Here is a 26,483-nt window from a genome sequence, read left to right on the forward strand (position 1 = left end):
GCGGTAATTTTTCATCTCTATGCAGTGTGCGTTTGTCCCCTTGTGGCTCTCTTATTGACAGGCTTGGTTATACCAAGTCACAGCTGAAACATTTCCCACATCTTGTTCTCAAATTGTCCTAAACCACTGTACAGACAGAGCCAAGCCAGATCTTAGTGGTTTTGTCAGCAAGTTCAATTTGTAAGGCTTTGAGAACCACCGGTGACACTAGCTAAGAATTTTTTGTATATAAAGTTTAAAATGATATCCTCTGGCGTGTTAACAGTACAGAGATAAGAAACATTTGACAATTAGCATCATTTTTCAGTTTCGTAACTCTGAAACTACTAAGCATGTTTGCACCTAACCAAAAAATAATCTAGTCTGAATAAAGTGTTATCTTCATGCCCCAGATTTGATGTATATCTGATAAGTCTTTCGCTGTAATAAGGAGCACATTTAAAGATGGAAATTTCCTATACAGATCATGGATTACAAGCTTGCAAAGCATATTAAAAACAAGTATTGGCAAGCCTGCAGATCTTGCCTTTCAGTGGCATTAACCAACCTTTGGCTTTGCCAGTGATTTTTGCCAGTGCTGTTGTGGATTGGGCAAAAAGAAAAAAATGCTTGTTTGCCAATGCAGTACAGCATGTAAAAACAAGCATTTACAAGGCAACGGCTTCGCCTTTGGAAAAGTTAGAGCTATTGGCATTGTAAATGACATTTTTATTTATGTGTTGGCTTTGAAAACCTAAATAAATGGCATTGTCATTTACAAAGCCAATAGCCTAATCTCTCGCAAATGCGACACCTATTGCATTTGCACCCCCACACACACACAAAACCGGATCACAAGAAGGGAACAGAGGCCCACACAAAACCGGGTCACAAGCAGGCAACAGAGGCACACACAAAAGCGGGTCACAAGCAGGCAACAGAGGCACACACAAAACCGGGTCGCAAGCAGGCAACAGAGGCACACACAAAACCGAGGGGGCGGGGAAGGAGCTCTACTTGATAAGAATAAATCAGAGATCTGGCAACGATGGGCGTGATCATGGAGGGAATACCCAATCCACAAACAGGAGAGTAAGAAGCACTGCAACCAAATTTGCAAAGTAAAGAAAACAACAGAACCCATAAAATAAATGACAGGCTGACATTGTTTATGTAACCGCAGTCTAAATGCAGAAGTGTTTAAGTAAAATGTTTAATTAGTTAAAACACAGGCCACATTATAATATTATGATTGCGGCCAATATCTGGTGAGCAGTGCAAACCAGCCGGACAGCTGTGCAATCTCAATAAAATGCTACGACGTCCAGGTTGTAACTATTTAATTGGCCAGGTGTCTGAAACCAAAAAGGGACCGATCGATGGTTCATAACGATAGGAATATAGCAGTGCGTTACCTGGAACAAGTGTGGTCTGTTGGATACGAAGTGAGAAACAACCTCCAAAGAATATATATCACCTACTATTTGGAAGAAAATACTTAATGCCACACAACAGTAAAGGCCAAACAAAGATATCACACAGGAAAAAACACAACAAGCCCCCAGTATCTTACCCAGCACTGGTGACCTTTAATACTTCTTAAACAGAACACTGTGTTTCTTTAATTTATTTTTAATGTGTGTGATGTTTGAGATTCTATTACAGGCATTTTGCAGAGAAATGTAGTTTTTATGTTTCATGCATCATCCATAAAAAGGTTTTTTTTAGATCAAAACAGGACCTCCAACTCGCATATGAGAAATGGGAGGGGGTCTCAGAAATTATTGGTAGTTATAATAGCACGCTTTGAGAATTTGGACGAGTGTGCCTGTGCACTGCCAGTGACCTTGCCAAAGAGTGCACATCAGAGCTGACATAGGATCTTACATTCAAAACTGATCCCATTCGTTTGGCCCATCGCCCCCAAAATCCGTAAGATGTTCCTGGGTGTCTTGTTAGTGTGTGTGTGTGGGGGGGGGGGCGGACAGGGGGGGTGTTAAGAGGGGTACATGAAGGGATGTATGAGCAAGAGAGAGTGAACAGAGGGCACTGAAGAGGGACAGGATGAAACGTGAAATGTGCAGGGGAAGGATTTCAGAAAGATGCGGGTAGAAAAGGGCATGAGAGAGACGGCAGTCAAATGTGTGAAGGGAAGGACAGGAGTAAAGGAGATCTTAGGAATGATTCCTTCACTGTCCATATTTTCAGAGAACAAACACTTTCAAGACAACAAAATCACAGTTACCCGTTTATCAAACCGAGCTAATAAGCACTGGCTAAACCAGTAGGTCAGAATTTGTTTTATGTGTCAGGATGCAATACCAGATAGCTCGCAGTGAGGCGCCACAATACTGGCCATGTGGCAGGTTATGGCAAGCGCTGTATTTTTTGTTGTTGCATGTTTACTCCATGCCCTTAGAGACTTAGGCCATTAACCTGTTCCTGTAAACGAGATGCGGTGGCAGAACGGGCTCTACGTGGCTGCACCTTCTTTTCTTTGGCCTCGCGCCCGTGACCTCTCTCTAGCTGGACACTGTGTCCTCAGCCGTGGGCCACGGCTTTCTGTCTGCACCTGAGAGGGGGCGTGGTCTCAGGTGGGGAGGAATGTGTTGAGCACGTGTGTGAGCGTGAGGGAAGGAGACACAGAGAGAGACTTAACTACAGAAGAGGGAGGGGGCTCCGGATCCATCGCCAGAGAGATTGGAGCACACTCACCCATGCACAGAAAGACACCCCTTCTCCCTTCAACTTGGACCGTCTTTGAAAAAGAGCAGCAGGACGCCACACGTACCGAGGATACCATACAAGGGTGGAGGGGGGGACGGGGTCTTTTGTCGGGAGAACCGTCGCTGACACCGAGTTTCGAGGGCCCCTTCCAGCCAGGGCTATCTTTGGGGTGTGAGGAGAGTGGGGAGGGCAGCTCTGCTGGTAAGGGTAACGCATAATTTAGGTATTGGGGGTCAGCCAGTCCTCCAGTGAGACAGGACTGTAAGGTAAGGGAGAGGGGCGGGTCACCTCAGATTTGGAGTGGTGTAGAGCTGAGCGACGAGGTGTGCCCAGCAGCAGCAATGAGGGGGCAGCTGGGAAGGGGGGGGGGGGAGTGCTTAGAACTGTATCGTGCTCCTCTACAAGGTTAGTAAAACTCTGGTGGCTGCCCACAGCAGCGGGCGGTGGATACCGACCCATCCCACAGCTCCCACGAGGGTCTAGGGGACGCCCCCGCCTGGGTGAGGGCTCCGTGCCCCCGCCAGGGGAAGAGCTCCGTGACCCCGCAAACTGCTTAGATATCTGCACACTGGTCCTGAGACAAAGAATTTCGCTCTCCACCCCCAGAGTCCGGCAAAGTGAGCCGGCCCTCACTTGCTGACAGAAGAGCCCTCCGCCATGCATCACAAGCCGCAGCGCTACCTCGCTTGTGAGTCAGTTATCCCTTCCTCAGCTGACTGAAGCCTCGCTCGCTGTAGAGAGAGCTATCCTTTCCTTGTGAGACAACAGAATTATCCCTCTTTCAGCCAATTGAACCCTCGCTAACTGCAGAGAGCAGAGCTATCCCTCCCTTTGCCCGACAACAGAGTTATCCCTTCTTCAGCTGACGAGGCTCTCACTCAATGCAGAGAGCACAGCTGTCCCTACTTTCAGAATGACCCCAGAGTTATCCCTCCTTCAGCTCATGTAACCCTCGCTCACCGCAGGAAGCAGAGCTATCCCTCCCTTGTGAAAACAAGCGGCGGCGGGACTTCCGGCTTGCTTGCGGCCCGGCCGGACCAGATTCGGGGGTGTTCCCGGCTTTTGGCTGACGTAGCATGACGTAGCCAAAAGCCAAAAATTCTCGGGAACACCCCCGAATCTGGTCCGGCCATGACGGACGCCTCTCTGTTCCAATGGCTAGCCTCCATTTATGGAGCTAGCCAATGGAACAGAGGGCGGATTCCCGAGCAACATACTGTAACTCATTAGATTTCTCCTGCGCAAAAGCTGCTTGCGCAGCTTTTTTGCAGTCGAAACCTAACAAGCCACCACCGTGTGGTAGCAAATGTCTTCATTTGGCTCAAATTCAGTTTGCAGAGTTACCCTCTTACCCTCTCCGCATTAAGATTTATTCTCATGGTTTGAGAAAAACTCCCAAACTCTAGAATCTGTGTTTTTTCATGTTCAGCATTCTCCACTGTGCACATTTCTACTACTTCTACTGTGCTTGTGATAGAAAAGCACTTGTAAACCCTGGAACCTTCTCTTCAGCTCTGTCTGCAATGGGACATTCATGAAATACAACTGTACCTCTCAGCAGCAAATGTTAATTTCTCCTGCTGTTCTTAACAATGATTGATGGGACTCATTTTGCTAGGAAACAGACACTCTTTAAAGTGTTTGAAGATGATCGAAACTTTCAATCAATGAGCATACTAAAACGGCAGAAAGTTCTTAGACTTTAGTATAAGTCTAAGGACTTTAAAGGAATTACTTGTAACTCATTTTCATGGAGATTTGCTCTGTTCAGCATATCAGCACAAAACTTGACGTACCAACAGAAAACTGAAACTGTACGTTTCTGCAGAATTTCAATTTCATGCAGTTTTGACAAGGAGCACTAAGGCTATTAGCATATTATTACTTTTTTATTCCTTCTTCCTTTTACTTTGTTCCCCCTTTGTCAGACCTTCATGAAACGTGGGATCCTTGCACTGGGTTTGTAGATATCTACCAAACTTTTATGATGAGTTTCAAAAGTTATTAACCATGCCCCATAACTCATTTCTACAGCCAAGTATCACATGACTTTAACCTAAGTGTTTCTTCAGGAATTTCTGGGTTTTTAATCAAAGGAAAGATCATATCATCCTACATACTTTTTTATTTTCAGTGAATTGCTGAGTTTTTTTCACCATATTCAGCCAGTTCCCCAACAGCCTATGCCTACCCCGTGGGTGACCCAACCACAGCAGCCGAACCTACTGCCCCTTCCCCCCTCCTTACCTTAATTCCTCAAAACTCCTAGACATATTTACACCAGATCAAAAAAGCAAGCTATCTGGATATAGATTTAACGTTCTGCCAAATTTGGTATAATTTTGTTTAGTCTCTTTCTCTGTAGTCTTGCCTACATTTTCCTATGCAAAATGCATGATGGGAAAGTGTTTTAGGGCCCCACTTTTTCTTGTGCTTGACGGATCACCCCAAACCTTTCCAGGAAGAAGTTGAGTTGGATAAACTTTATTTTTGGAAGCTTTAGCGAAAATTAGTCGAACTGCACCAAAGTTAGTGAGAAAACACATATCGCTCTACTTGTGGTAACTTTGACTCACTTATAAATACACAGTGGTGAGCACCAGAGTGTAATATATAATCTCAAACCTTTATTAGAGCATTGTTTAAACAAATCTAGACACCATATAAAATGATTAATTTGTACCAATAATCTGGCCGCTCACACTTAAGTCCTCATCATCCATGTGCCCAATAGATTGCAGCCTTATTCCATTTTCAGAATCTTCTATTCGCTACTTCTGAAACATTTGATGGGATCCTAAGGCCCTGCACAAGTCCTTAAAAATGATTGGAGAGTGCTAATTTACATAGGCAGTAGACACAATGACGCTATATGGAGTTTCAACAAAGGAAGTTATGGTATCACCCTCCAATATCCCAGACTTAAAAGGGAATAGGCCAAATTTGCCCTAACCAGCTTGCTCAGCCACCTGATATGACAGATACACATTTAATCAAGGTGAAGCCTGCAGCCTCAGTAGCGCCTATGAGCAGTTTGAACCAGTGCTATTCCAAGGCTGAGATTTTTCTGCCTGTGCACATTCACATCTTTTCTGATGAGGGTGATAGATAGGCTTGTAAATGACTAAAGAGTTATTTCTTCGGAGGTAGCTGGGCAGCTTCAAATAAAGTTATCTGCCAATTGGCTGGCACCTTGTCTCATGTGATGCCCTTAGTCAGCCCCAGCTTTTTATTTATTTTATTTATCACTCGGCATGTTGTGATAGTGTAGACCCAAAATACAGGGCAGGGATAAGAGCATAACCATAAGCCCCAGAGCGCAATAACTGTTGACTAACCTCTTATGAGTCGCTAATAGTATTGCAAGTGACTTGGATCCAGCAGCAGTTCGCACAGGTCAATGCTGGGGGGCAGTGAGGCGGGGTGGGGGGCTGTAGTGGGTAGTGGAATTGGACATACGATGGGAATGTGAAAACTAAATAAATAAATAAAACCTCTTACCTTGCGCTCGCCAAATCGCAGAATTTGGCGATGCGGCGAGCGCAAGGTAAGGGATGTTATTGATTTATTTTGTTCGTTTTCACATTCCCGTCATATGTCAAATTCCACTACCCCCCACCCTGCCCCGCCGCCCCACAGCATTTAGCTGTGCGAGCCGCCGCTGCTTTTATCCGCTTGTCAGTGTTATAAATAAGTCTGTGATTTTTCTTCCTTTTTTTTCCCCAGTATGCAATTCTTACATTATTGGGTGGTAAATAAAAGTTAAACCTAATATATTGTGATATGAAAGCTTTTTATTATGACCAGAACCAATTCATCACTTCCCAAAAAGAGCACATATAATTGCTGTTACATTTCTGACAATATGACATGGTTTTTTGGGCAAGTAGCAGGGGAAGCGGAGGTGCAGGTGCTTGCATTTTGCTGACCCTGCTCTGAAAACTAATGCAAATGTTAAACCTTTATTGTCCAGAGCACTGAAAACATACTTGAGGTTTGGTTCATGTAACACATCACCGGAAGCATAGGCCCTCTATTATGTCAATAGGATGTGTTAATTCAGGATCAGGATGATTGAAGAGACACAAGGAAAGTAATCCTGGCACCACACGAACTTCCAATATTCAAACTCACAATAAAATGGATACCCCTCTTCTCCCTCAGCCTCCATCCTCGGGGGACTCTCTAAAACTTTGTAGCGGAACTCTGTGCACCCACATCAACCCAGATTCATACCCTATCATACGTCAATGTGCCAGTGGGGCACAGGACAAATAAAAAGGGGGGGGAGAGAATAAGGAAGGGACCTTGTAAATTGAATGAGTAATTTTTGCGAAAATGTGATATTTTCTGTGGGACAGCACTGGGCCGTCCAGGATTTGTCAGTGGCAGTAGGGCAACTAGAACACAGATATGTACCCTTGTCTTGTGCATTCTACAGACAGCACCGCTTTGCACCTGCGACATGGAAGTCAAAGTGGGGAAGTGAACTAGGCTGGGTGAGGAGTTCTGCCCCAGCACAGAAGAAGGGTTAATACAGTCAGACCAGCGTCACCAGGAACTTTACTTCCATTAGAGGTTGCTTTTTTCCAACCTTATTTGTTCCTGTCTTTGTATCTGTCTACAGAGATGCAATGCCAAAAGCATGTAGGTGTAAAATCCTAATCTGTAGCAGTCGTGATAGCAAGGAAACCTGGCAGTATGCTGTCACTCCCACTAAAGGACACTGCACTGAGCATTTCATTGTTGATCATTTTTCACTGAGGTAGTTATCAATGTTTTTGTTGTTGTTTCTATTGTTGCTCTTTGGTACAGGTGTCTATATATCGAGTACAGCTGGTCATATCACGCAAGTGCACATTTCCACTTTTCATTTTTAAATGTTTCTTGCAGCCCACATGGAACGGGTCAATAAACCCAAATTGGGTGAACAACATTACCATATATGGAGATGCCAAGAGCCCTGCCAGCACAGCCAATGGGCTGCTCCTTCCACACACCGACATTGGGAAGAAACCGGCCATGTCTATGGGGACATCGGATATTGCCCAGGTGAGCATGTGAGATGCCCGCCTCTACCTTTTCTTCGTGTAGTCTTTTAGTTCTTTCAGTTTCTGGTGTACAACTCAGCTCTTTTTTAGTAGTGGATAGTCTGTGTCTGAGTCTATGGTAAAATACTCTTATTGTTGCAGAGGAAGCAGAGCACACTTGTTGTTTCAGAGCACCTAGTACGTAAGGAAGGCCTAATGCTTTTCAAATAATCTTCTGCATTTCTTTTTACAAAGAATCATTTATTTCATATATCCAATTTTCACCACCTGGGGCCCTGTTATGTATAGGGCACACTTTCCATGTTTGCGCCCTGGCGCACCTTAAAACAGGTGTGCCAGGCTCAAACAGAGAAAATTCTCCCTATTACATAGAATGCACTGCCCCAGGTAAGCCGCAAACTCGGGCTGCCCTTGGGGCAGTGCATTCAAGTGAAATACAAAGTGGCTTTAAAGCAGCCTCTCTGTGTTTCTCTGTGCAGGCGGCAACCCGCCTGCACTTTTAAAGGAGATTAGAGATCCCTTTCCAGCTAGGTGCAGTCAGTGACTCCACCCGCCTGGAAGGGGATGTCTAGGGCGTCCATAGGATCCCCTTTTCTCCCCTCCAGAGCTCTGCACTCAGGTGGCGCACTGTCAGTGCCTCTCCTGACAGCGTCTTTGCCTCTTCGCTCGCGCCGGTAATAGGGCACAGATGCAAAGGCTTTCCCTCATTTGCATGGGGCACACCCCAATGCAAATGAGGAAACGTCCCTTGAAGATAGCGCTGGCACTTTTTGTGCACCAGTGCTGTCGGTATTACAGAAGGGGCTGCACAAACGTCTGCGGTCCCCTCTGTAATACCAAAGTACCCCGGGGGTGCGCAAAGCAAGCGCAAACACCTGTTGCGCCCCCAGGGCACTATCTGTAATATGGAATCCTATTTTCTGTAACTACTGCCCCTTTTTATGGCCTGGATTGACAGTGCAGCAGTCACCAGATAATTATGGGAGAAAAGCCAAGAACCAATGGAGGGGCGTTGGCTCTGCCTACATTATGAGAGTCAGGTATTTTGATTGGGCAGAAGTTGTATGCTGCCATAAAAACGTGCTTACCCTCCATGCAGCTGTGATCATTTTGTTTATCCAGCTGCCGGAGCCTGCATTTTCAGAGTCACACGTGACACTGTATTGCTGTTAAAGTGTCCTAGATAACTAGATAATTTATTGAGTTGTCTTTCTCTGGCAGCAGCACAGGTGAGAGGAGGGCCGCTGTGAAGAAAGCATTGCATTTCTGTGTGCAGATTTGTGTTTGAGAGCAATATGCGATGTCCAGGACTACATCAATCTACATGGATTGTAAGATCAGGCCTGACAGTGCAACTGTTGCTTGAAATTATATAATCAACAAAAACAGATCTTTCAGAGTACTACTGAGTGAGGAGAGTAGGCTTCCTCCACATGTTGGTTCTCTTGAGTACAGAATTTGTTCAGGCCAATTTTGTGTGCGTTCACAAAAAAGAGTGCTTGATGGCACTTTTGGCCTGTGGTAAATCTTATACTCGATACAGCAGAATTGAGTTGATTATGGTGGCAAGCCAATGATAATGGCCATAGGCCTGATCTGTTTATAATGGCATGTTAGAAATGGGGGTCTCTAGTGGGCAGAGGTAGGTACCTTTGTCCAAATAGGGACCCTTCCTTCTAATCAGGGTAAGAGGGATACACTTCTAAAATAACCCCTGCTCACCCCTTGGTAGCTTGGCACGAGCAGACAGGCTTATCTCAGAGGCAGTGTGTAAAGCATTTGTGGACACACACAGTAATACAGCGAAAACACTACAAATGGACACCACACCAGTTTAGAAAAATATCTAAACCAAAGAAAACCAACACGATAAAAATCCACAATACAGTAATACAAATATGACTTTCAAATGGTAGAAATAGTTCAGTTCAAAGCATATTGCAGATGCAACACATTTCACTCAAAGTACCTTGGATGTGTCACGCATACAAACAAAAAAGGATCGCAGGGAAGGTGATTTGTTGGTTCTTTACACTCAGTGAAGGTGATGCGTCAGTTCCTTGCTCCGGAGATTGTGGGGGTGAGGCGTCGGTTCCTTACTGCTGCGCAAGGGAGGTGATGTGTCGGTTTCTTACCAGAGAGGCGGTGATGCATTGGTTTCAGTCTGTCACCGTACAACCAGTGTAGGTAACTTCTGTTCCCCATAGCCTGTCAGTCTAAACGAAATGCTAAGACCCCCAGTGGGCATACTCCCAATGGTTAACCACACAGACCTGCACAGCCTCATTGTTTTTCCAATTTCTGTAATTTTGCTTTACTCTTGTGACATGAAAGTACCAAAAATAATGCAATTACGCCTGCTTGTGAATTTGGGGAAAAATGCCTCTGCAAAAGCACAGTAACAGAACATGAGCGGCTGGCTGCTGCTTTTCCTTTTCTGTTGCATTTAGTGCTGTTTTCTTAGCTCAAAATTCATCCTCTGGTCCATTTTTGGATGCCGTTGTTCATTTGGCACTAAGAAAATAGCCCTAACTGCAGTGTTATGCTGCTTGTGTAATCTCGCATAATTTTGCTGTATTTCATGTAATTCCACTCCAGTAAATTAAGCAAGGTACTCCCACTCCTAGTGTTTTTAGAGAATCTGATGGAAGGTGCATTTTCGACTGCGGTTTGTAGTGTTATCATTAAGCCACAGATTTTAACGAATGGAAAAAATACTACTATAAGGAAAGCAAATAATAATTCACAGTTGTATTGTTATTAAGCATTTGATTTAATATTCTTTTTAATTAGACTTCTTTTGTTTGGCTTGTTAACAATGTTAAGATATTTAATTAACACATGATGGCAATGCAAACATTTGAAATCGCTTTGGGAGCCATTTCAATATGTGTTAGAAATCCTTTTTATACAATTATCTCATCAAAATCAGCTTTAGAACTGCATGTCAACTCTGTATGAAACAGAGGTGTGTGTATCTTTGTACAAATGTAATGAATGTTATTTTTCTTTAACCTGACACAAAGTACTATACCATTGGTCGTTCTGCAATGATGATACATTTCCAGCCATAATATGAATGGTTTTCTGCTGCCGCAATATTCCCCCCGATTTCTTCACAGGGTTCATTACTTTATATAAGACCATTCTGGTCATCCTGTAACTTTAGCATTAAGAATGTTGTACCCCTCCATAAACATGCTCAAATATTTTTAGTTTGTCCTGATGGCGATCAATCTGTGTCCCACCAAAGGTCAAAACATTACGTTTCCGAGTAACCATAGAGCACTAGACCAATTGAATGATTGTTAATGTAACAAAATTAAAGGTCGTTTTTCTTTTTTTGCACAAGAAACCTTCAACTCATCACTCATGGTTGTGAAGTTCTATATGCTTTCTAAGAATATTATGCTCTGCACACCATGATCATTTAGCACTGCACTATAATGTACTGCTAATACAGTGTATCAATCTCTTTGTTTTATTAACTGCTTGCAGTAGCAGCTGGTATTTGAAGCGGTGGGGGGCAGGTCGCGGGGAGAAGGAGGGAGTTAACTAAAAATTAAAATACTCACTTACCTGTCTGCCGCAGCCACCCCGCTGTTGCAGCCGCCTCCTCTGGGTCCTCTTCAGCCTGCTTCCAGGGCAGGAAGCACCCTGCTCCCAGCCTTCTGATAGCCAATCCCAACACTGTAATGCAGCATTTTGATTGGCCATATTGCCGTGGATCGGCGCACTGCCAGAGAATGGGAGACTGGGCATGTTCTTCATGCAGGCTTTAATGCAGTCTACATTGATAACATGTAAAGTGCGAATGACGGTTTGACCGATCCGAGACGGCTAGTCAAAGTGTCCTGCGCACTTGGAGTGGCTCAAACCACTCCTCCCCTGCCCTCTTCTGTGAGCAGAGCAGCCTGCCCCTACCCAGCTGAGCAAGGGGAAACATAAATTGATGATAACAATGAGTTATTATCATTATTTTTTTTCCTTTTTCGACCTGCTCAGTGGGGCAAAGCTCCTCTGCCTTAGCAGAGGAGCCGCTACTCACTGCTTGAGTCCTAATGATCGACTTTAGGACATTCATGCCTAAAGTTTTGATTCAAGAAATGCACAAATACCTTATTGGATGTTGTTTCCGTGGATAAACTGTAGTTTTTAGTTTTATAGGAATTATATGTTGAAAGCGAGAATGGCTGTCTGCTTCTGTTATGTACCCACACCATGGCTTTGGCTCGTGTGCACTGCTTCCTCTTGGTCTATTCTAGGCTGATCCAAAGAATCAAAACAAAGGATTGTGCAGGCTGTTGAAAACCCTCTGACTTTGCATGCTTCTGCCAGCTTTTGAGAGAAGGACTTTCAACCAGTCACTTAAGTGGCCCTGTCTGCAAGTCTTTGAAGAAGCAAACGTTTTTAACAGATAAGTGGACTGGGAGTAGGGCCTACTCCGCCGGTTGTACATTATGGGACTGCCATCGCTCGAAGTGCCTACTGTTCAAGGCATGTGAGCTGTAGCTCACATGATTTGCATACTCCTGCCATTTAGTGTTGGGATCGGATGTTTGCACTTTGTTTTTCTTTGAAATCTTTCCAGTCACGAGGCAGGTTACACCTCCTTTTGGTGAAAGTGTACATGGGCATCGACTCCATTGTTAGCTTGTTTTTTTCCGCCATCGGCTTCAGACGTGAATTGCTGCGCTCCGGTTTGACACCGTTTATTGGGTTCCCCTCAGTGCGCAATCCACTTACCCTCCACAATATTGTAATTTGATTGCGTTTCCCATTCTCCATGTATCATATCGTGTAGGAAAATCTCTTTCAATCGGAAACGTCGTGGAAGGCCGTTGGACATTGCCGCTTCGAGCCAGCTCACAGTAGATGGAACGGACTCCATTTAAATTCGGTCCTCGGTGCCACTCCAAGTAGCCGCGCACCGACTCGTACGAAGTGTGCAACTTGTGCCTTTCCCCGAAGCACAATTAACAAGCCTGCAATGCGTGCAGATCCTTTCGATCTAAGAAAACGCTCTATGACCATCGAACTCAACGTCAAGAAATGCAACAAAAAAAGCAGCAGCTCCCCTCTAGATCTCCTCAGAGAACATTCCGAACACGATGTCTTTGACGCTCAAGGAGCCGAGGCAGAAGAACACATTTCGGTGTCAGAAGCCAAATCCAATATGGGCGAAGACCTCCCGCAGGGTCAGCGTACCTTGAGTACAGATCCTCCCCTGCCCCAACTCTACCTCTGACCAAGAAAAAAAGGCTCTGGTCCCTCATCTGCCTTCGGGCCAAGGTGGCACCGAGACCAGGTTTGAAACGCCCCGCCTTTGTGCCCGGCACTGAAACAAATATTAAAGCCTTCCAGCTCGGGATCGTGTCGGCTGCATTCGGGAACCGAGCCGAAACAATCACCACAGAGACCGAAGCATGTTTTGGTAACTATCCCTTCGGTACCAAAACCAAAATCATCTTCGTATCTGAACACTTCGACGCCGAAAACATCAGCTCCAAAAATATTGGCACTGAAACAAAAAACATTACTACTCCATCAAAGGAGCATCGTTTTGACATCCCCCCTTCAATCCCGGACCCGAAACAAAAGTAACTGGTCATCAATTCCAAAACTGGACATATTCACTCAAAATTGCCATTAAAATGCAATCCAGAGACTGAGGACACTTATCACATTCCTCTTAAGAGAAAACATGTGGGTACTAATCCCTCTCCTCTATCACCTCCTTCCAACCCAATCCTAATTTGATAATAACAGCCACCAATTCCCACCACCACAATCACCTGACAACCAGGATGATGGGGATGGGGTAGACGATAATGCCCCTGATCCATGGGATGGTTATAATACAGGTGCAAATGCAGATAATGATCCAGACTTATATCCTACAAAACCCTCTCCACCTGATGATAATGTAGGGTACATAGAGTTAACAAATAAGGCTGCTGAATATCCATGGATTTCAGCTTCATAAAGAGTCACTTGAGGAGGATTTTCTCTGTAAAAGACTAAGCTCTTCCCAGAGATCCACTCATGCACTGCCTTTGCTTAAGGGAATGCTAAAACATGTAGACAATATTTTTAATGATCCCGTTCGCACAAGAATTCTCAAACCAAGAGTAGATAAGAAGTATACATCTGCACCAACAGATCCAGTTTTTTATCAAGGATCAATTACCATTAGATTTCCTAGTGGTGGGCAAACTCACAAACCTCGGGGTATGCCCATCCTCCAGAAAAGGAATCTAACCTAATAGATATCTCCAGAAAAAGAGTAGCTTCACAGGCAGCCAATCACTGGCGTATTGCCAATACCCAAGCTCACTTAGCTAGATACGACAGAGCGCACTATGATGAATTGGAACAATTGCTCTGATTTCTACCTGATGAACATAAAGCTAAGGCACACAACCTAATTCAGGAAGGGAAACTCATTTCAAACACTGCTATTAAATGCGCTTTAGATGCAGCTGACACTGCTGCTCCTGCAATCAACACCAGTGTCTTGCTAAGAAGGCACGCCTGGCTTAGAATTTCAGGGTTTAAACCTGAAGTCCAGGCTTCTATTGTAAATCTACCTTTTGATAAAGAGCATTTCTTTGGTCCTGTGGTAGACACTTCCTTAGAGAAGGTGAATAAGGACACAGATGTTGCAAAATTTAAGGGAGCCCACTGTCCCCATCCCATCAGGGTTATTTTTATCTCTCCTTCTATAGAAGGGTCTCCAAAGGCATATCTACAGACAACACCTCAACATCATATAGAGGCAACAGTCAGTCCCCCTTTTCCAGAGGTTACTTTCGAGGCGGATTTAGAGGCAATATCAACAAGGGACGAGGTAAAGGTTCCACACCCGCACGTCCCCCTCAACAAACAGTGACTTGCCTCCCCTACCCTCCCATTCATTCCACACCTGTTGGGGGACGTCTATCTCAATTTGTCCCCATCTAGCATACAATAACTTCAGACAGATGGGTCCTAGGAATTATCCAATATGGTTATTGCCCAGAGCTTACCGACAATCCCCCGACCATTCCTCTACATTCACACAAAATGTCACCAGAGCATGTACACCTCCTCAAACAGGAGGTTCACTCTCTTCTGCAAAAGGGAGCTATAGATCCAGTACCTTTACAATATCAAGGATCCGGCGTGTACTCCATATACTTTCTAATACCCCGAAAGGACAGCTCTCTCAGGCCTATGGAAGACCTTGGAGAGTTAAATCAATATATTCACTTCAATCGCTTTCATATGGTGACACTTCAACAAGTGCTCCCACTCCTACAGCAAGGCGACTTTGTCTACTCTAGACTTCCTGTTAGAACCGGCTGTCTCTAGTTGGCAGAGGTATACACTTCTGACAAATAGGGACACACCTTTTCTAGTCAGGGCAAGGGGATCACACCCTTTGATAACCCCTGCTCACCCCCTTGGTAGCTTGGCAGAGCAGACAGGCTTATCTCAGAGGCTGTGTGTTAAGCATTTATGACCACATACAGTAATAAAGTGAATACACTACAAATGGACACAACACAGTAGTATTATAAAAATAAGGATTTTTATATAAGGCTTAGCACAAGACCAAATAACGACAAAAATATACACAATCTTAATAAATACTCTTGGAAGGAAAAATAATAGTTCAAATGTAGTTTCTTCTTTAGCACAAAGTCTTTTCGTATCAAAGCAACTCTTCTTCCTGGCAACACAGTTCTTAGCAACAATGTAACCCACACAGGAGTTATATGACGTCGAGGCAAAGTTAATCCAAAGGTTCGGCGTCGACCACGAGGAGCGCTACGTCGAGCCCGGAGTCACACGGACCCCTAACAACACAGTACCTTAGGAAAATGAAGCACACGATGATCAGCGGCGTCGCGTCTTCGGTGTTGATCAGGCCTCAGCAGGCGTCGTTGTCGATGATGCAGTTGCACAGTGTGAGCAGCGCTCACGGCGTCGAGAGGGCACGAGGTCGATGCGATCAGCAGCGGTGCAGACACGAGGTCCCTTGGAGCTGGAGCCAAACTCACTACTCACTGGCGTTGCTGCTGGTGTCGATCAGGCCCGGCGGCCGGCGTCGAGGAAGAGGGACACTTGAGCCGTCACTCACGGTGTCGAGCTGGATTCGGCGACGTCCGTCGGCGTCGAGATTGCTGATGTCTTTCAGAGGCGCTGGATTCACAGGTTCCAGCAAATAGCACTTTAAGCAGATGAAGCCCTTTTGCCCTGTGACTTCAGCAGGAGACTGGCACTCTTCCAGTCCTTGGAGATTTTCTTAGCAAGCGTGAGAGTACACACACAGTTCCTCTCTCCTGGTTCCTTGGCAAAAATAAAGAAGCACTGCAGGATTCCCTCCAGCAAACAGCACACTGGCAGAAGGGGTAGGCAAGTCCTTAGATCAGCAGGCTTCAAGTCCTTGGTTTCAGGGTTCCTTGTCAGAAGTGATCTAAATTCTTGGTTCAGGGGTCCTTCTCTTATACCCCTTTTTGGCTTTGATCCCTTTGTCCATGCAGGGGAATTTCCCAACATCCTGGGTCTGTTGTGGGTGGAGCTAGGCAGAAGCACCTGGCCTATTCACTGAGCAGGGCTGGGTCCTCAGACGCCCAGCAGGAGGTGGAGCCAGCATTGTCACTGGCAGGAGCAGAGCTATCGGCCTCCTGGTAGGAGGTGGGGCTAGGATCGTCCATGGCAGGCACAGAGCCATCAGTCGCTTGGTAGGAGGTGGAGCCAGCATTGTACCAGGCAGGGCAGGCTATCAGCAACTACTCTCCCCCTACTCTCAACGCAAATGTCCCACTCATCCCACACTGACTCATCCAGACCTCAGGAGCCACCCAGCTCCTGTCACACACACGCAAAACCAGCAGAAACCAGAAATGGTTAGACAAGATAATAGACACTTTCTAAAAGTGCTATTTTCAAACCCAGAGTCCAAAAACCATCCACACCAACGGATGCGTAATTAAACCCAGAGTTCAGGGATACCAAACTTGACATTGCACCGTGCTCCCCGAGCCAGCTAGGATTATAGCATTAATAATCCCGGCGGCCCATTCTAACTAATGGAGAGCAGGTTACCTCGCAATAGTGAAAAACGAAGATGGCTGTAATTCACTATAAGGACATGCCAACTTGGTCAGGCGTGTCCTACCTTATACTTACAACGCACCCTGCCCGCGGGCCTACCATAGGGGTGACTAACACGAAGTTAAGTTAAGGGAAGGTTTGAGGGACTGGCAAGTAGGTGTACTTGCGCAGCCAGCGTGACAGTACCAGACTGCACGTAGGTCTCGCAATGACCGACCCGTAGACATTCTTTTACGAGGCCGCTCTTGTGGGTGGCACAACATGTGCTGCAAGCCCACGAGCGGCATTTGGATTTACAAGCCCCGGCACTCCTGGTGCACTAGACTAGGGACTCACAGTAACCCAAATAAGCCAAACATGGAATTCAATCGATACATCAATTTAACATAGGGAGCACTTGCACTGTGGCACTGATCAGCAGTGGCACAGCGCCCAAAGCATTATCCAACAAAACATCGTAAAACAGTGGAGGCAAACAGAAAAAATGGAGGAGAGACTCAAGCCAATGATGTCAGGTCTAACACGTGTCCCCTCCAGCTGAAATGTGGGGAGAACTACCCTTGACCTAGGGAGTCCTCATCACTAAGGCGGAAAAATCTGGACAGACCATCAGCATTGGCGTGATCTGTACCAGGGCGGTGTTCCACCGTAAAGTCCATCCCCTGTAGGGAAATGGACCACCTCAACAGTTTTGGATTCTCACCCCTCATCTGCATCAACCATCTGAGGGGCCTGTGGTCTGTCTGAACCCCCAAGTGAGTCCCAAACAGGTAGGGTCTTAGCTTCTTCAGCGCCCAGACCACAGCAAATGCTTCTCTCTCTATCGCACTCCACCTCTGTTCCCTGGGAAGTAACCTCCGACTGATGAAGGCTACAGGCAAGTCTCGGCCCTCTTCATTCACCTGAGCTAGAACAGCCCCCACGCCATGCTCTGAAGCGTCCGTCTGGACAATAAATTCTTTCGAAAAGTCGGGTGCCCGGAGTATAGGTGCTGTGCACATTGCAGTTTTCAGGGTATCGAAGGCCGTTTGACAGGCATCAGTCCAGATCACATTTCGTGGCTGCTTCCTGGAAGTCAGCGAAGTCAAGGGGTGCACAATGTTACCGTAATCCTTGACAAACCTCCTGTAATAATCCGTGAGTCCTAAGAAGGCTCTCACCTGAGTTTGGGTTTTGGGCGGCGCCCAAGCCAGGATGGTATCAATCTTGGGTTGCAGGGGGGCAACCTTGCCGCTCCCTACTTGGTGCCCCAAGTACACCACAGAACCCTGCCCAATCTGGCACTTACTGGCTTTGATTGTGAGGCCTGCTCTGCGCAGGGCCAACAACACTTCCTGGAGGTGGTGCAAGTGTTCCTCCCAGCTGGCGCTGAACACTGCGATGTCGTCCAGGTAGGCGGTACTGAATTCCTCCAGTCCAGCCAAGACCTGGTTGACCAACCTCTGGAAGGTGGCGGGGGCATTCTTCATCCCAAAGGGCATCACCCGGAACTGGTATAGCCCATCTGGTGTGGAGAATGCGGACCTCTCTTTTGTCCCATTGGTTAAGGCGATCTGCCAGTACCCAGACGTCAGATCAAACGTGCTAAGGTACCGGGCAGCCCCCAACCGATCTATGAGCTCATCAGCTCTGGGTATGGGGTGCTCGTCAGTCTTCGTGACTGAATTGAGTCCTCCCTAATCCACGCAGAACCGAAGTTCTGGTGAAGCACCAGGCGCGGCAGCCTTCGGAACCAAGACCACTGGGCTGGCCCAAGGACTGCTAGAGGACTCAACCACCCCTAACGCAAACATTTTGGAGACCTCCTCCTTAATGTATGCTCGGACCTTGTCAGTCACCCTGTAAGCCTTGTGCTTCACAGGAGGGCTGTCTCCGGTGTCAACATCATGGACACACCAATGAGTGACACCCGGAACCAAGGAAAACAGATCCGGGAATTGTCCCAACAGTTGGCGACAATCCTGTTTCTGCTCCAGGGTCAGTGTGTCAGAGAGGACAACACCATCCACTGACCCATCTTGCTCTTTAGCACATAGGAGGTCAGGAAGAGGCTCACTCTCCTCCTCCATTCCAGCATCTGTAGCTAGGAGCATGCCCACTTCGGACCTTTCTAAGTGGGGCTTCAAACGGTTGACATGCAGGACCCGCAAGGGGTTCCTGGGAGATTTCAAGTCCACCAGGTAGGTGACATCGCTCTTCTTCTCCACAACCTTAAACGGTCCAGTCCACCTGTCCTTGAGCGCACAAGGTTCCACAGGGGACATGACCCACACTTCTTGACCAGGTTGAAGCTCTACCAGAGTGGCATTCCGGTTGTACCATCGCTTCATCTCCTCCTGGCTGGCCTCCAGATTTGCCTGAGCAAGATCTCTGAAGCGCCGAGTCTGGTTCCTGAAGGCCAGCATGTAACTGTATACATCCTGGGGAGGTTTCCTGGGAGATTGCTCCCAGCCTTCCTTGACCAGACTCAAAGGCCCTCTTACCTGGTGCCCGTACAAAAGCTCAAAGGGGCTGAACCCTAGAGACTTCTGCGGCACCTCACGGTAAGCAAACAATCGGCATGGCAAGAGGACGTCCCATTTCCGCCTCATTGGTTCTTCAAGACCCATGTTCATGCCTTTAAGGGTCCAGTTGAATCTCTCAACCAGCCCATTACCTTGAGGGTGGTAAGGAGTGGTGAACTTGTAGGTTACCCCACACTCCTTCCACAGAGACTTCATATAGTTGGAAATGAAGTTGGTGCCCCGGTCTGACACCACCTCTCTGGGGAACCCCATCCGGGAGAAAACACCCATCAGTGCCCGTCCCACCACGGGGGCCGTCACTGTTCAGAGAGGGATGGCTTCCGGGTACCGTGTGGCATGGTCCACCAAGACCAGGATGAACCTGTTGCCCAGGGCTGTCTTGGGGTCCAGGGGCCCAACAATGTCAATCCCCACCCTTTCAAAGGGGGTACTGACCACTGGAAAAGGTTGGAGGGGAGCCTTCTGCTTCCTTCCGCTTTCCCCACTTGCCTGGCAAGTATGACAAGTCTTACAATGGATGTCTACATCCCTTTGCATCTGAGGCCAATAAAAATGGGTGACAAGCCTGTCATAGGTCTTGTCCTGCCCCAGATGTCCAGCTAACGGAACGTCATGAGCCAAACCCAGTAGGAAGGCCCTAAAGCGCTGGGGTACCACCAGCACACGGTCTGACCCAGGCTCAGCAGCCTTAGGCTCGCTATACAGGAGGTCGTTCTCCCAGTACACAAAATGTGACCCTGACTGATCACCTGAGGATTGGGCTGAGGCCTGCTGCCTCATACCCACAAGAGAAGGGCACACTTTCTGTTCGGCACAGAATTCCTCCCTGGAGGGACCACCATCCTGCTGCCAATGGGTCAGCTCGGGCAGGTCTCCCAGTTCGGCAATTTGTTCCCCTGTGGGCTCCAGGGCATCCCCCTCAGGGTCTACCTCCTCCTGGACCATGGAAACTATGGGGGCCGGTTTCCCGCGCCTCCTGCCTCTTCTCTTCACAGCTGGGTCCTGGGCCGTACTTTCAGGCTCCGGGACCCCATCAACACCCTTACTTGCTGTCATGGATCGAGTGGTTGCACACACCCACTCTGGCACACCCAACATTCTCAAATGTCTCTCCCTCTCCACCTTAGCCCAAGGGGAGTCTTCTAAATCATTGCCCAGGAGACAATCGACAGGCATGGCGGGCCTCACAGCAACCTGAAGAGTTCCTGAAACTCCCCCCCATTCAAAGGAAACCTGAGCTACCTCACACTCTTTCTGGGAGTTGACAGCAGCTATCACAGGGTAGAATGCGTGGGGAACCACCTGCTCTCTGGACACCAAGTGACACTTGACAGCTGTCACACTCGCTCCGGTGTCTCTGAGAGCTTCCACTCTATGGCCATTAATGGTCACCCACTGCCTATATTTACTAATGTTACTAGGCAGAGGGGGTGGAGGGACCATTTGCATGTCTCCTAGCGAGACCAGGGACATTTCTGCGGGACCCCTCCCACCAGGGGCAACCATCTCCTCCCCTCCCAGGGCTACACTCACCAACTGACGGGGGTGCACGCAGCGGTGCATTCGAATTCTTCATGGGACACTGGGGGTCATAATACCGGTGCCCCACCTGCCCACAAACGTAGCAGGTTAGGGGGCCCCTATGAACAGGTTTACCCATCGGGCCCCGGGCTTCTTCTCAGGGGGAGGCTGGGAACCTTTCCCTTGGTTCCCTTGGGGATTACTTTGGGGCCCTTTCTGGGACTCCTTCTGTTTACCCTTGTCCCCCCACTCTTCTGCTGGGGACCCTGCCCACCTTTAGCTGAGTCTCCCACTGGACCCTTGTGGACCCTGGTACTGACCCAGCGGTCCGCCTCCTCAGCAAGTTTTCTAGGGTTAGATATCTTGCTATCAATAAGGGGCTGGCGTAGCTCTGGAAAACAGTTATTAGACAAATGCTCCCAAGCAAACAAATCATAAAGAGTTTCATAACTTTCCACTTTGCTGCCCTTTACCCAACCATCCATGGCTCTGCAAAAATAAGACACATATTCAACCCACGTCGTACCAGGCAACTTCTTACATTCTCTAAAAGCTTGTCTGTACTTCTCGGGGGTTAGGCCATACCGCAACATTAAAGCATCTTTCATATGAGCATACGACATCCTATCCTCAACAGGCATGTCTAACAGGGTATCTCTTCCCTCATTCACAAAGCGACCCCACAACCCCGCTCCCCAATCCTTCTCAGGGACCCGGTGGGCCAACAATGCTAACTCATACGCTTTAAGCCATTGACCAATATCTTCATTCCTATGATAATCTTTATCACATCTTTGGGAAAATAAAACCTACTTTCTGCAGGCCCAGATGGGATGCTGCCACCAGAGGGATTCAATTCTAACTTCTTAGCTTGGATGTCCAATTCCCTCAACTTGGTATCACGCTCCAAAGCTAACTTCTCTCGTTCAAAATCCAACCTTTTGGTCTCCAAATCAGCTTCTCTCCTACCTCTTGCATTTTCTAACCCCAACTGCCCATTTATCTTTAGCCTTGCCATTTCCATGTTGTATGCACGCTCTTTCGCCCTTTCTTCTCTTTCTTCGGGGGAAAGACCTTTGGAGGAAACACTGCTTCCGGGAGAGGACACAGGCCCATTCACTGGCGCCTCCTCATCCCCTTCCACTGGCGGTTCCACCACCGGATCAGTGGGATCTCTGGCCTCCAACCAGGCCTGCAATGCTTTGAGATATTCCTCTTTTCTTGAGATGCCTTTGGTAGGCACTTTCAACTGCTTGCAAAAGGATTTCAGCTCCTTCAAGCCGTAGTCGTTTATCTTCGCTCTGTCGAATTCCTCCACAACAACAACAGGGGTAGTGACTCCGGTGTCACTCATGGTCAAAACTGGCAGTGTTCAAAAAATCAAGTTTCAGAAAAGCGGAGACCCAAAAATAGGATCCTTCCAAATTAGATTGTGGCTGCGCTATGGTCTGCTTTCACTATGTAGCGCACACTAATTACTGCACATGGGTCATAAATGCAAGGTTCAAATCCCACCGCTGCCACCAATGTTAGAACCGGCTGTCTCTAGTTGGCAGAGGTATACACTTCTGACAAATAGGGACACACCTTTTCTAGTCAGGGCAGGGATCACACCCTTTGATAACCCCTGCTCACCCCCTTGGTAGCTTGGCAGAGCAGACAGGCTTATCTCAGAGGCTGTGTGTTAAGCATTTATGACCACATACAGTAATAAAGTGAATACACTACAAATGGACACGACACAGTAGTATTATAAAAATAAGGATTTTTATATAAGGCTTAGCACAAGACCAAATAACGACATAAATATACACAATCTTAATAAATACTCTTAGAAGGAAAAATAATAGTTCAAATGTAGTTTCTTCTTTAGCACAAAGTCTTTTCGTATCAAAGCAACTCTTCTTCCTGGCAACACAGTTCTTAGCAACAATGTAACCCACACAGGAGTTACATGACGTCGAGGCAAAGTTAATCCAAAGGTTCGGCGTCGACCGCGAGGAGCGCTACGTCGAGCCCGGAGTCACACGGACCCCTAACAACACAGTACCTTAGGAAAATGAAGCACACGATGATCAGCGGCGTCGAGCAATCCGGCGTTGCGTCTTCGGTGTTGATCAGGCCTCAGCAGGCGTCGTTGTCGATGATGCAGTTGCACAGTGTGAGCAGCGCTCACGGCGTCGAGAGGGCACGAGGTCGATGCGATCAGCAGCGGTGCAGACACGAGGTCCCTTGGAGATTGCTGGTGTCTTTCAGAGGCTCTGGATTCACAGGTTCCAGCAAATAGCACTTTAAGCAGATGAAGTCCTTTAGCCCTGTGACTTCAGCAGGAGACTGGCACTCTTCCAGTCCTTGGAGATTTTCTTAGCAAGCGTGAGAGTACACACACAGTTCCTCTCTCCTGGTTCCTTGGCAAAAATAAAGAAGCACTGCAGGATTCCCCCCAGCAAACAGCACACTGGCAGAAGGGGTAGGCAAGTCCTTAGATCAGCAGGCTTCTTGTCCTTGGTTTCAGGGTTCCTTGTCAGAAGTGATCTAAATTCTTGGTTCAGGGGTCCTTCTCTTATACCCCTTTTTGGCTTTGATCCCTTTGTCCATGCAGGGGAATTTCCCAACATCCTGGGTCTGTTGTGGGTGGAGCCAGGCAGAAGCACCTGGCCTATTCACTGAGCAGGGCTGGGTCCTCAGACGCCCAGCAGGAGGTGGAGCCAGCATTGTCACTGGCAGGAGCAGAGCTATCGGCCTCCTGGTAGGAGGTGGGGCTAGGATCGTCCATGGCAGGCACAGAGCCATCAGTCGCTTGGTAGGAGGTGGAGCCAGCATTGTATCAGGCAGGGCAGGCTATCAGCAACTACTCTCCCCCTACTCTCAACGCAAATGTCCTACTCATCCCACACTGACTCATCCAGACCTCAGGAGCCACCCAGCTCCTGTCACACACACGCAAAACCAGCAGAAACCAGAAATGGTTAGACAAGAAAATAGACACTTTCTAAAAGTGCTATTTTCAAACCCAGAGTCCAAAAACCATCCACACCAATGGATGCGTAATTAAACCCCGAGTTCAGGGATACCAAACTCGACATTGCACCATACTCCCCGAGCCAGCTAGGATTATAGCATTAATAATCCCGGCGGCCCATTCTAACTAATGGAGAGCAGGTTACCTCGCAATAGTGAAAAACGAAGATGGCTGTAATTTACTATTAGGACATGCCAACTTGGTCAGGCGTGTCCTACCTTATACTTACAACGCACCCTGCCCGCGGGCCTACCATAGGGGTGACTAACATGAAGTTAAGGGAAGGTTTGAGGGACTGGCAAGTAGGTGTACTTGCGCAGCCAGCGTGACAGTACCAGACTGCACGTAGGTCTCGCAATAACCGACCCGTAGACATTCTTTTACGAGGCCGCTCTTGTGGGTGGCACAACACGTGCTGCAAGCCCACGAGCGGCATTTGGATTTACAAGCCCCGGCACTCCTGGTGCACTAGACTAGGGACTGACAGTAACCCAAATAAGCCAAACATGGAATTCAATCGATACATCAATTTAACATAGGGAGCACTTGCACTGTGGCACTGATCAGCAGTGGCACAGCACCCAAAGCATTATCCAGCAAAACATCGTAAAACAGTGGAGGCAAACAGAAAAAATGGAGGAGAGACTCAAGCCAATGATGTCCGGTCTAACACTTCCATATCCAATATCTGGGGTTTGTGGTAGTGGGGCAACACTACCAGTTCAAAGTGCTTACATTCGGAGTCACCACTGCTCCCAGAGTATTCACCAAATGTCCCATCTCCTACGATCCAACATGTGAAGATACTTTAGAGCCACTCTTAAAACTCAAAAGGCTCTAGCCTGTCCCAATGCAGTCAGAATCTGCAATATTCAGGCTCTAATTTCACAGTTTCAGCTCCACCGGTCATTACCAGCTCCAGTATATATGCAGCTACTGGGAATGATGGCGTCTTTCATCATGATAGTTCCCCATGCAAGGCTTCAAATGTGTCCCCTTCAGGAATGCTTAGCACGTCAGTGGAATCAGTCTCAAGGTCAAATGTCAGATCTAGTGTTGGTAGACGGCTGCACCCATCGCTCTCGGTAGTGGTGGAATCCACAAAACCTATCCAAGGGGTGGCCCTTCATCGACCCAGTTCCACAGACAGTGCTAATAGCAGACGCACTGCTCACTGGTTGGGGAGCTCATCTCCAGACTCACACAATTCAAGGTTTCTGGAGTCAAAAACAAAAGCAACTTAATATAAACAATCTAGAGCTGCTAGCAGTATTTCTAGCGCTCAAAACCTTCCAGACTCACCTTGAAGGCAAAACTGTCCTGAAACACACCTACAACATGTCAGCCATGTATTATATACAGAAACAGGGGGGGGCACACTCTCTCCAGCTGTCAAGCCTTGCACAAGCCATTTGGAGGTGGGCCATACATCATAAAATGTATCTCCTGGCAGAACACCTCCCAGAAGTAAACAATCAGATCGCAGATCTTCTCAGCAGGCAGAGACAACTGATTCACAAGTGGGAACTTCACCTTCAAGTTCACCTCCCATACTTTCAAATGTGGGGGTTCCACAGATAGATCTGTTTGCAACACACTAAAAACCAAAATGCCTAAACTTCGCCTCCAGGTATCCACACCCATTGTCCAAAGGCATTGCACTATGGATGAACTGGTCAGGGATATTTGCCTCCGCTTTTCCGCCTCTCCCACTCATTACACTAGTGGTTCCGAAGCTCAGACAAACATCCCTCACACTGATCCTAGTACCTCCCACATGGGCCCCGTCATATCTTGGTTTATTAACCTGTTGGAGCTCTCAGAAATTCCTCATGAAAAACTACATCTCACACCCAGTCTCATTACACAGAGCCTTGGAGAGATAAGTCATCCACATCCCAAAGATCTCAACCTAGCATTCTGGCACCTGAAATCATAGAGTTTGGCTGTCTAAACCTTCCACCAGACTGTATGAATATCATTAAAGAGAACTGCAATTTCTCACTTGGAAAGTTGCTTTCATTAATACTATTACTTCACAGAGGAGAGTGAGCTTCAGGCACAAACCATAGAGAAACCATTTTGTAAAGTTCACCCAAAAAAAAACCAAATTCCTACCCGCCTTTCACATCAATCAATCTGTTGAGGTGCCTGTGTTCTTTCCTCACCAGATTCAGTGGCAGAATGAGGTCTACACACATTAGATGTTAAACGACCATTTTTGTATTACATAGAAAGAACAAAACCATTGTGTAAAATGAAACCGCTCTTTGTGGCTTTTGCTCCACCAGACAATGGCAATTCTATTTCTAAATCAGGTATTGCTCAGTGGATAGTTAAATGTATTCAAACATGCTATGAAAAAGCAAAGAGGACTTTACCAATACCCCCTAAAGCGCATTCTACCCACAAACAAGGGGCTACTATGACTTTCTTAGGAAACATCCACATAGCTGACATCTGTAAAGCTGCAACATGGACTACACTTCACCCATTTACCAAACACTATTGTGTAAATGTGTTAGTGAGCCAACAAGCTAATGTATGCCAAGCAGT

At 47.1% G+C, this 26,483-nt stretch overlaps 1 protein-coding gene across 1 annotated transcript in view; it reads left to right on the forward strand.

Moving 5' to 3' along the window:
• Positions 1–26,483, forward strand: part of IGDCC4 (immunoglobulin superfamily DCC subclass member 4) — a 732,192-nt gene that overhangs the window by 700,187 nt on the left and 5,522 nt on the right. Inside the window, exon 19 of the mRNA XM_086958027.1 lies at positions 7,600–7,758. Coding sequence (XP_086814153.1) covers positions 7,600–7,758 — 159 coding nt within the window. The remainder of the gene's footprint in view (positions 1–7,599; positions 7,759–26,483) is intronic.

Source organism: Lissotriton vulgaris, chromosome 2_1 (assembly GCF_964263255.1).
Source record: "Lissotriton vulgaris chromosome 2_1, aLisVul1.2, whole genome shotgun sequence".
Classification (NCBI taxonomy): domain Eukaryota; kingdom Metazoa; phylum Chordata; class Amphibia; order Caudata; family Salamandridae; genus Lissotriton; species Lissotriton vulgaris.